At 44.4% G+C, this 12,237-nt stretch overlaps 1 protein-coding gene across 1 annotated transcript; it reads left to right on the forward strand.

Moving 5' to 3' along the window:
- Nucleotides 1-3,773: 3,773 nt before the first annotated feature.
- LOC310662804 (uncharacterized protein) lies at nt 3,774-5,113 on the forward strand (the record flags this gene model as incomplete). Its single annotated transcript, XM_083409945.1, has 2 exons — nt 3,774-3,853; nt 4,043-5,113. Exon 2 carries the CDS (start codon nt 4,043-4,045, stop codon nt 5,111-5,113), a length of 1,071 nt encoding a protein of 356 aa, XP_083266071.1. The 5' UTR covers nt 3,774-3,853.
- Between the last annotated feature and the right edge of the window lie 7,124 nt (nt 5,114-12,237).

A 12,237-nucleotide genomic window follows, 5' to 3' on the forward strand; every position in this document is an offset into this window, starting at 1 on the left:
ACTAGATGACGATGGTGAGCCTTATGGAAAATTCAATGCATTTTTTAAAACACCTTTTAAAAAAAGCATTTTCAGAACGGTTTTATGTGTGTGTCGATTCCACCTTAAGTCCTCTTCAGATAACAATATAGGGTGGCTGAACACTTTGGTGGCAGGTTCTGGGCATATCCCTCACCTTCATGCATTCATCTGTACAGCACATACATGTTTTCAAACTCTGTGTGTATAACCTCTGGCTCAGAGGTCTACATTTTTACAGGTGATTGTGTGAGCAGAGCTGAAGCTAAAGACGGGTGAGCATAAGGTCGCTCTTCCAGAAAATGAATTAGGCCTCTTCAAGTGTTCCATTCGAATATTTGAAACTTTTTGTGGGCCTCTTTCCCTCTGTATCTGCTACCCTGTCTGCATCCCCCAGGAGTGGTGATGGGGTCACCTTGGGAACATGGACTGGCAGCCAGTGGCTTGGCATCCTTGCTTCAGGTGTCAGTGGATATGCCAAGAAGCCAGAACCAAAGGAATGGTGGCTCTAGGCCAGACTGTAGGACTCTGGGAAGGCTCACTCCTTGTGAGGGATGGACAAATCTTTCAATTTTCAGTCCATGTCACTTCTGCAAATTCTTACCCCCAATTTCTTTGTTTCATTCCATGGAACAAAGGGTGGAATTCAATGTACAGTCGTATCTTGGAAGTCGAATGGAATCCGTACCGGAAGTCCATTTGACTTCCAAAACTAAAGCACGGCTTCTGATTGGCTGCAGGAAGCTCCTGCAGTCAACCAGAAGCCGCGGAAGCCCTGTTGGACTTTTATAAGTAACATCTTTATAAGTAAGAATTCTCTCTCCTGGTCCCAAGAAAGAAACAAGACAAGAAGGAAGGAAAAAAGGAAAGTCTGGAAATTTAAGGCACATCAATATCTGGATCCTAGGTGCGAATAAATGAAGACACAGTAAGGAAAGATATGAACTGTGCGAAAGAAAACTCTGCAAAACATAGTGGTTCTTGATAGGGTTGTTATTAAAGTCAAAAGCAAATGAAAGGTCTCCTTCAACAAGACATTTCAAAAGTAAGAAGAGTACAAAGGCCCACCCTGTTATTAAGCATTGGCTCCAGGGTCACAGGGCATGAAGTTGGCACCTTCCCAGCTGTGATTTAAAATAAATGGCAGGTGGTTCTCCCCGCTTTAAGCTGTTGCACAGTTTCCCCAAGAGCTTTGCTGAAGTGAAAGAGGAGGGAATGAAGTTGGCAGTTAGAGCACAAAGAAGCTATCCAAACTTCTCTCATCCGGCCTTTGTTCAAGAGCATAGACATTCAGGAAAAACGCACTCTGGGTTCAGGCATTTGCCTGAATGTGCAAAAGGATTAAGCCAGGAGCAGAGGAACATATGCAAAGCCCACTCAAATGTCCCCGGGTGTGCTGGCTGCTCTTGAGATCTTATTATGGGCAGAAAGCCCCTGGTTTATCCCCAGTCGCAGGGAGGTTTTCAACTGAACACAGTTAAAACAGGAACATAGGAAGCTGCCTTATTCAGAGTCAGACCACTGAGTACATCCAGCTCAGGATTGCCTACACTGAATGGCAGCAGATGTCCAGGGTTTCAGACAGGGAACATTCCCATGCTGGAGGCTGAACCTTCTGCAGACTCTATCTTCTGACCTGCAGACTAGTAGTATGGAGGTATCAAGAGCAGCCAATGGCCCCAGGGATATTGGAAATAAGGCCTTACGTGTTCATGCAAATACCTGAACATGGCTCCAAACAGAAACCTCACATAATGTGTGGCCTATAAAATGTTCTGAGGCCCAGAGCCTTTTGGCCCCCGGGCCTGAGGCTTTCCCCACCCCACCCCCGGTCTACTGGAAAATCAATATTTGTCACCAGATATTCAGGAACTGAAAGACAGTAGTTTCAAGATACACAGTGTGAATCATCCAGGGAAGGAATGGATCATTCATTTGTAAAACAATATTCCTTCACATTTCTAGAAAATCACAGAGGTGCAGCCTACCTAATGGAGGGCACAATCCAACCACAGCACTTCTAAATCCCATTAATTTCAATGGGAGAGTGAAGCAGATGCTTAAACGTCTTCCATTGAAATCAATGGGACTTGGAAGTGCTTAGCAGCAGCTGGGTCAAGCCCTTCTTTTTAATTGAGGCACACACTTCCAAAATTAGAATGGGAGGGAAGATAATAAAAATTGGAGGAGGAAAAATACTTGTGTGTCATCTCACTTGCGAATCAATAGACTGTTCACAAATCCAGCCCGGTATGATTGCAGAGATCTGAGCGCCCTCTCCTTATTACTATACCATAGTTCATTTAATGCTGCAACTATAGTTCATTTAATGCTGTGCTGGCTCCTCTTGCATTTTCCTCATATAAAAGTTAAGTATCCACTACAAAAATGAATCATCTAAACTCCAGGTAAAAGCTATCACAGTATGAAAGTGGAGATCATGCTGTGAAAATGATATCAAATGTTATATAAAAAGAGCTATCCTATTGAAAGTGCTGGTGGTTTGTAGTTTACCTCCTGTTAGCGGTTCTATCTGTATTGATTTCAAAAACCTGTTCAGAAAGCTAAACTCAGATTTTTTTTATGAAAGCATTTGTAGAATGCAAGCTGTAAGCATCTTTCCATGAGTGCAAAGCCAATATCACTTCATCACTCTTTCACTCTTTTTCTTCCTGTATCAGTACGAGAAATAACAGCCTGCAAAGGCCTGGGTACAAACTAATGTTAACAAGAACAAAGGTTGGAAATGGTTGCCGTTTGGGCTTTGTGAAACTTCAATCCATCCGTTTCGTATGGCGTAAATCAAACAAAGGAAGCGGTGAGTGACCCCAGTGTCTTCCCAAGGCACTCGCAGAAAAAAAGCAGCTACATTGAACTTGCCAAGATAGAAGGAAAGGGTGGCCAGAAGTTCATTGCATAAAAGGCAGGAGGAAGAGAAACAGCACAAACAAGGCCTTGTTCTGTAGATGCTGATGGGCAAGATCTCACCCAGTTCATAGGGGAACTGTGAATTACTACCAATTCCACCTCAACACAACCAAAGTAAGAGCAACAACAGCAACCCTGACAAAAAAGTATTACTTCACAAGAATGCAAGGAGATTAAGGTCAACACTGGAACAGAACTACCAACAGAGCCATTTGCCTTTTTAGAATGCAAAACCGAGACATTCAGATGCAAGGTGGATGGATGTACAACATTCAAATGAGAGGCAGGCAGAGAAAGAGGCAAACAGAAGCAGCTCATGGCAGGGGGTGGAGTCGATACACTAGCTTCCCATAAGGTGGGTTGCTGTTGCTTACCATGAGAGGGAGGCAACAGGGGAGTCAGCACAGGGCAAATGCATCAGTAGGAGCACCAGATTGGCCACACCCATGTGTTTGACCTCCCCTCCTCTTCCCACCTCCCTCTCTCCCTCCAGTAAGCAACAGCGACCCACCGGCTAGGAAGCTGGTATAGCAACTCCACTTCATCAGGTGAGTGATTTCTGCTGGAAAGTATGATAAGTCTGTTATATACACCAACACAGCTGTGAGATTCCAAGTTTGCCTACCTCAATGAAAAATGCTAATCAGATATGAGATCTTTCTTTATGAATTGCCAACAACTCACTATGAAAAAAAGAGTTAAAGAAGAGCTTGTGCATATACATGAAATAGTAAAATCTTTGTTGGGGGAAAAGTGTTAGATATGTATTGGCACCAGTGGGAAAAGATACAATCTTTGGGAAAGTATGCTTGAAAACTTTTGCAGGGCAGCAGCTGAAGAAGGAGCAAAAGGGTTTTCTTGTGTGTGTGTTTCTTTGTGGCTGATTAGCTGCTCTCCCTGTGCAAAGGTCAGAGGGGGCAGGGTTTCTGTTGAGTCAGGTTATTAGCTGTGGGAGGAGCTTATCAGAGCTTGCAGGGCAGCGGCGCGCGCAGTTTGATCCATCTTTTAGATTTAGGGGAGCTAGTCTCAAACGTTTGTTGGGGGAGATCTAGGTTTTTTTGGGGGGGTTATTTGTCCTGTCTTCATGCTTTTTAAGATGGAGGACCACTGTAGCCACCCCCAACGACACGTTTTCAAGATGGAGGATGAGGGAACAGCTGCAGTCGCCTGCGGTTCCTGCGCAATGTTTGCCATCTTGCCAAAGGTTGCAGGCAGCTTTACCTGCAGCAATTGTATGTTGATTGCCCTCTTAGAAGACAAAGTCCAGCATCTGGAGGAACGTGTAGCTACGCTCCAAAGAATTAGAGAGCTGGAGCTCTTCTTGGAAGCAACAGAGCACACCGTCTCCACCAAGGAGGAGACAGGGGGCTCCCCTGAGAAGGAGGCTAGTTCACCAACACAGGAGCCAGATATATGGAGAAACGTGACTCAAAGAAGTAGGAGGCCCAGGGTTCGCTCTGATTGTTTAGAAATACACAATCGCTTTGAAGTCCTCTCCCCTAACATGGAAGATGAAGAACAGACTCCATTTGAGGATCTCTCCCTCATTACAGTCGATCAGGTATATGAAGACGAGCAGCAAAGTCAGTCCTCAGGGAATGTGCAGGCGACCTTGGAACGGACAGCTCACGGAAGAACCCCAACCAGACCTAAGAGGAGGCGTGTAGTGGTGATAGGGGATTCCCTACTGAGGGGAACAGAAGCAGTGATCTGTGGGCCTGACAAGATGTCTCGGGAGGTGTGCTGTCTCCCCGGGGCTAAGATCCAAGATGTAACTGAACGACTGCAAGGAATCATAAAACCCACTGACAAATACCCCTTCCTCTTGGTTCATGTGGGAACCAATGACACTGCAAGCAATAGCCACCAGAAGATCAAAAGAGACTACGAGGCTCTGGGCAGGAAATTGAAGCAATTAAATGCACAAATTGTCATCTCATCTGTCCTCCCAGTTGAACGACGTGGCCCAGGGAGAGAGGAAAAAATAGTGGAAGTGAACAGCTGGCTTCCCAAATGGTGTAAACAGGAACAGTTTGGATTCTTAGATCACGGACTGCAGTTTCTTGAAGATGGACTTCTGGCAAGCGATGGGCTGCACCTCACAACGGTTGTGAGGAATGTTTTTGCCAAAAATCTCAGAAACCTCATCAGGAGGGCTTTAAACTGACTAATGTGGGGGAGGGAGACAGTGCTCCTGAAGGTAGGAGTCTATCAATTGATGAAGATGATCATCCAAATGTCATAGACCAAATGGAGCAAACAGCACGCAGACCTAGTGGTGGGAGGAAAAAATCCTTAAACAAGAGACACGGGGGAATGATTAATGGACTTCAATGTCTGTACACTAATGCGCAAAGCATGGGAAATAAACAAGATGAGCTTGAGCTCTTGGTACAGCAAACTAAATATGACATAATAGGCATCACTGAAACCTGGTGGGATAAGTCCCACGATTGGAATGTAATAATGGAGGGATACAATCTATTTCAGAGAAACAGACCAGACAAGAAAGGAGGAGGAGTGGCGTCATATGTCAGGGATGTGTATACCTGTGAAGAGATCCAAGATTTAGAATCTCAAAGCAAAAGTGAGAGCATTTGGGTCAAAATTAAGGGAGAGAAGAATAACAGAGACCTCATTGTGGGAGTTTACTATAGATCCCCAAGCCAAACGGAGGACATAGATGATGCCTTCCTGGAACAGATAGCCAAGCATGCAAAAGGAAGGGAGATAGTAGTAATGGGGGACTTCAATTACCCGGATATTTGTTGGATGTCAAACTCAGCCAAGAGCATAAGGTCAAACAGATTCCTCACTGGCCTTGCAGACAACTTCATTGTCCAGAAAGTGGGAGAAGCAACAAGAGGAACAGCCATTTTAGATCTGGTCCTAACCAATGTTGATGACCTGGTTAGTGGGGTAGAAGTGGAAGGATCATTAGGCGCGAGTGATCATGCTCTTCTGAAGTTTACTATACAGCAGAAAGGAGCAGCCAAGCATACTAGGACTCAATTTCTTGACTTTAAGAAAGCCGACTTCATAAAACTTAGGGAAGTGCTGGGTGAGATCCAATGGACAGTAATACTAAAAGGAAAGGGAGTTCATGATGGCTGGGAGTTTGTTAAGAGGGAGATAGTAAAAGCACAACTTCAGGCAATACCAATGAGACGGAAACATGGAAGGTGCCTAAAGAAGCCAGGGTGGCTATCTAAAGAACTTTTAACTGAGTTAAGATTTAAAAAGGATGTGTACAAAAAATGGAAAAGGGGGGAAACCACCAAAGAGGAATTCAAACAAATAGCCAGCACATGTAGACACAAAGTCAGAAAAGCTAAAGCACAGAATGAACTCAGGCTTGCTAGAGAGGTTAAAAGCAACAAAAAAAGGCTTTTATGGGTATGTCCGTAGCAAAAGGAAGAACAAAGAAACAGTGGGGTCACTCAGAGGAGAAGATGGTGAAATGCAAATAGGGGACACAGAAAGGGCTGAACTCCTCAATGCCTTCTTTGCCTCAGTCTTCTCCGATAAAGAAAACAATGCCCGACCTGAAGAATTTGGAGCAAATGATTCAGCAGAGGAAACACAGCCCAGAATAACTAAGGAGATAGTACAAGAATACTTGGCTAGTTTAGATGTATTCAAGTCTCCAGGACCAGATGAACTGCATCCAAGAGTATTAAAAGAACTGGCAAATGTGATCTCAGAACCACTGGCAGTCATCTTTGAGAATTCCTGGAGAACAGGTGAAATCCCGGCAGACTGGAGGAGGGCAAATGTTGTCCCTATTTTCAAAAGGGGGGAAAGAGAGGACAGGACCCAAATAATTATCGCCCAGTCAGACTGACATCAATACCAGGGAAGATTCTGGAGCAGATCATTAAGCAAACAGTCTGTGAGCACCTAGAAAGGAATGCTGTGATCACCAATAGTCAGCATGGATTTCTGAAAAATAAGTCATGTCAGACTAACCTGATCTCGTTTTATGACAGAATTACAACCCTGGTAGATGAAGGGAACGCAGTGGATGTAGCCTACCTTGATTTCAGCAAGGCATTCGACAAGGTGCCCCATGATATTCTTGTAAAGAAGCTGGTAAAATGCGGTCTTGACTATGCTACCACTCAGTGGATTTGTAACTGGCTGACTGACCGAACCCAAAGGGTGCTCATCAATGGTTCCTCTTCATCCTGGAGAAGAGTGACTAGTGGGGTGCCACAGGGTTCTGTCTTGGGCCTGGACTTATTCAGCATCTTTATCAGCGACTTGGATGATGGACTCAAGGGCATCCTGATCAAATTTGCAGATGACACCAAACTGGGAGGGGTGGCTAACACTCCAGAGGACAGGATCACACTTCAAAACGACCTTGACAGATTAGAGAACTGGGCCAAAACAAAGAAGATGAACTTTAACAGGGAGAAATGTAAAGTATTGCACTTGGGCAAAAAAAATGAGAGGCACAAATACAAGATGGGTGACACCTGGCTTGAGAGCAGTACATGTGAAAAGGATCTAGGAGTCTTGGTTGACCACAAACTTGACATGAGCCAACAGTGTGACGCGGCAGCTAAAAAAGCCAATGCAATTCTGGGCTGCATCAATAGGAGTATAGCATCTAGATCAAGGGAAGTAATAGTGCCACTGTATTCTGCTCTGGTCAGACCTCACCTGGAGTACTGTGTCCAGTTCTGGGCACCACAGTTCAAGAAGGACACTGACAAACTGGAACGTGTCCAGAGGAGGGCAACCAAAATGGTCAAAGGCCTGGAAACGATGCCTTATGAGGAACGGCTAAGGGAGCTGGGCATGTTTAGCCTGGAGAAGAGGAGGTTAAGGGGTGATATGATAGCCATGTTCAAATATATAAAAGGATGTCATATAGAGGAGGGAGAAAGGTTGTTTTCTGCTGCTCCAGAGAAGCGGACACGGAGCAATGGATCCAAACTACAAGAAAGAAGATTCCACCTAAACATTAGGAAGAACTTCCTGACAGTAAGAGCTGTTCGACAGTGGAATTTGCTGCCAAGGAGTGTGGTGGACTCTCCTTCTTTTGAGGTCTTTAAGCAGAGGCTTGACAACCATATGTCAGGAGTGCTCTGATGGTGTTTCCTGCTTGGCAGGGGGTTGGACTCGATGGCCCTTGTGGTCTCTTCCAACTCTATGATTCTATGATTCTATGATTCTATGAATAACTTTCACTGATGCTGTCATGCCTTTTTTATACCGCTGTTTTAGTGCTTTAGGAAGGAATTCAGCATCATGGTACATTAATTTTTCAGGCAGTGCAAACATGTCAGCTTCCCAAATTAAATAATCCCCTCTCTCCTCACCCCTGTGTGCTGTTATGGGGATTCTCCCCACAAGCCATTTGTGGGGCACATGGAGGGAGGGGGTGAAGTACCACTGACAGGACACATTAGATGAATCCCACCCTTAAAGCTTTTGGAATTAATGGTTTGAAATTGTTAATTTAGAGGTACGCACTGTTGTCAGCCATCTTGAGCTCTGTTGAGAAAATAACAAGGGTAGATACATATGTTTATTCACTTATATAAACACCATGAAAACAATGGCTCCTAAACTTCTGACTATCTCAACGTTTGGGATACCACGGTAACAAAATATGTTCAATTGTATTATGTGCTGTGCTTGCCTGGTATTGGGAGAATTGTGACAGTGCTGGAATGATCTATTTCCAAAGGCACAGCCTCTGTTGCTCCAAAACAGCCTTGAAGCATCGACCAGAGTCCACTTCATCAGAAACAAATCTATGTGATGCAGAAGGGACATTATTTTTGTTGGATCTCAGCTATACTTACAGGGCAGAGTGTCCCATGTAGTTTAGCTGTGAACTTTCTGTGACAAGATTCCTAGGCCCGGGTAAAGTACTTGCTGGGCCAGTGTTCAAATGCTTATGGCATGCAGACAGCTACTCCACCGGGCACAAAAGTGATCCCTGGCTCTCTCCTGAACATGGTATAATGGATCGACTCTACAAAGTTGAAAGTATTAATGTCACTGAACCTCATATTTCCTGGCTCAAAGAATCCATGCGGGCTTTACAATATTATAGTTCTTCTTGGTCTCAGATTTTAAACTGAAGTAGAGTAGAATTCTCAACCACTTCCTCCTTCCCATCTGCACAACCCATAAGCCAACTGCCTCCATTCGCCATTTCCTTCCACCCACTTATCCACCTCTTGGTACCACCAGGAGGTCCTGCCCCTCCCCTCTCTGGTTCCTGCTACACTACCACGTCCACAAGAGGCACAAGTACACCTGAGAAGTGTACTTTTCTCAAGGACTACTCACATTGATATCTAGATTTCCTGACAACAGAAGGAATGCGGATATCTCCCATTACCTCTTTGTCTGCTTCCTGTGTAACTAAAACAGCTATATTCATCTGAAGCCACCCCTGGTCATTAAGTGGAGTTACATTTAAAGAAGCATAGAGATTTAAGACTTTAGTGATCTCTAGCTTTGTTTAAAGATGCATTTAACTGCATGCCGTTAAAACAAAAGAAAAGAGATTAAAGGGGCAAAAAGAATCTCTCATTATTCTGGGCAAGTACTTTGTACTGAATTACACGGAGCAGGATTCACTTTGCTATAGCCATTACATGAAATTGCTGAATGATTTTATAATATAACCATTCACATTATTCAATCCAATTTTGAGTTCCACTGCTTGCTTGCCGCATCTATTTGGTTCCATTAATACTCTGGGTGTGCATTCCTAGACCTTCAAAATCACAAACAGATGTTTACAAAGATTTAAAGATAATTCATTATTCAGATTTTAGAGAGTACCTTTCAGATATCCTTGTTCCATGAAGTCAGAGGCAGATATATCCACAGGTGAAAGAGATTTTGGGGTGGAGAAAAATGGAAACAAAAGTTTTTCTTCATGGACATCTTGTCCCTTTCCTCATTATGAATCAATACTGTATCATTACATAGGTTTGTGATGTACCCCAGCAGCTCAGCTACCCAGGCCATTGTTGCAGTTTGTGAAAACCACCAGTGCTTTATTTGTCAGCTACTCTTCACACAAAGCCATTTCCCATTCCCGGTGAGGTGTCATTGCAGGCTGGGAGCAAGCCCTCCCCACACACAGAGAGCGGGATCACCCCTGTCGCATTGGATGGTCCTTGGCCACATCACCCTTAGGCCGTCCAGTTCGGACGGTCCAGGGGCATGGCGTGGGCTATTCAAACTGCCCCTGTTTTTCTCCCTGCTTGGCCAGTTCTCCTGCCCTCCCTCCCTTAGGTTAGGCTCTTTTATTTCTTGACCTTGCTATGGACCTCCGTTGGTCGCCTTGGTCATCCAAGGGGCCTGGTAGGAATTTTGCCACTTGGCAAATTAGCACCAGCCATTTGGTTTTTCCGCCTACCTCGTAGCAAATCGTCACAACTTTGTAAGGTTTGGCAGTCAGGCATTGGAGTATTAGGTTGAAGGTGAGGGGAGGTAGTGGCCATCACCTACCCCTCCTAATTCAAATGTATTCCATTAAAGGAATCTGGGGGACATGGTCTCCATCTGAAAAACCCAAACCCAAACGGGGGGCTAGGGCCATGGCACAACCCCTAGCTTTGACCCTGGGGGAGTCCCTAGTTGATGTGCATCAGCAGGGCTCCCCCTACTGGTAGTTAACCCTTCCAAGACTCCTGCAGGCAGGCATGAGTCAGATATAGTCGTGTGGTTTCCAATGCCTAAGCCAATACCACTCACATTTTGTAACCAATAAAGTTGTGGCCTTTATCGCCCATTAACCAAAAATACTTTTTCATGTGTCTTTATTCCACTTCCCAGGAGTGTTTTTGGACCTTGCCACGCAATACCAAGCCTCTCTCTTTATAACTCTTCATGCAGCACTTTTCCTCTGAAGAACTGCTTCTCCCCACTCTGGTTTCCAGAGTAATCTTTGGCCTAAGAACGTGAGAACAGCCTGCCAGATCACATCAATGGCTCATGTAGCCCAGCACCTTGTTCTCCAAAGGTCTACCCAGATGCCTGTGGGAAGCCCATAAGCAGAATCCAAGCATAAAAGCACTCTCGCCTCCTGTCCTTTCTAGCAACTGGTATTCAGAAAAATATTGCATTGTGAAGGCTAGCAGCCTTCTCCTCCAGGAATTTATCCAATCCTCTTTTAAAGGCATTCATCCTGGTGGCTGTTATCACTGCCATCTGTGGGAAGGAGTCCCGTGGTTTAGCTATGCACTTTGTGAAGAACTTTCTTTTGTCTGTCCTGAATCTTCCAACAGTTAGCTTCATTGGATGTTCCTGAGTTCCAGCGTTATGAGAGAGGGAGAAAACTTTTATCTATCCACATTCTGCATGCCATCTCTTCTTACTCACCTTTTCTCTAAACCAAAAAGTTCTAAACTCTGCAACTTTATGCTATAGCATTGTTATTGATGTAATGCTATCATATACAGAGCTTTTTTTCCTAAAAAGATGTTTGGGGTACTCTCATTTTCCTACTCATATTGAAATACTGCCCCTCAATGAGGCCAAACTTAGATTTAGGGGTATGCGTACCCCTGCGTCCCCCCAGAAAAAAAAAAAGCACTGATCATATATAATGTTTTCCTTAGAAAATTATGAGAAGTCCTTTCTCTGGAATTGATCATCACCTCACTGTCGATGTCATTTGAAGGCAGATAGATATGAAGTGGCCAAATAAGCACAGAGCATACAAGTTTTCAATCAGCACATGGGGTCTGGAAGCTTTGTGTACATTTGACTTTGGTGTGGCATTTGCAATTCCACTAAAGTTGATGGATGCAGGAGCGCAGGGCTGCAAAACGTGAGGTGATCCTACAAATTCCAAGGACTGGGGTATTTCCTGTTTTCAGTGTTATGCAGGCCTTCGCGTGTTTTGCACAAGTACATTTCAGTCACAGTCACACTGCATCATGGGTGTTGAAGTCTATAATGCAGCTGTGTTTGAAGCACCCAAGCAAAGAAACATCTAGGAGCATTATAACTTTAAAGGCAGAAAATTTGCCCAGGCAAACATCAGCATCTCCAAAACAACTAATTTGTTTGTTTTTGTATTTATATTTATATTTATATTCTGCCTTATGGAACCCAAAGCAGTAGACATGTGGTCCCAAGCAGTCTCCCATCCAGGCAGTACTAGCTTCAGCAAGGTAGTGGCTGAAGACGCCTTCAGACAATGGGGATTTAGAACAAAGCAGGGGTAAGTCGTAATCATAAAATTGTAGTGTTTAAGCCAGACTTCCCCAGCCTGAGGCTACAACTCTCATCAGCCCTAGCAAGCAC

Source organism: Podarcis tiliguerta (assembly GCF_965153285.1).
Source record: "Podarcis tiliguerta genome assembly, chromosome: 1".
NCBI lineage: Eukaryota > Metazoa > Chordata > Lepidosauria > Squamata > Lacertidae > Podarcis > Podarcis tiliguerta.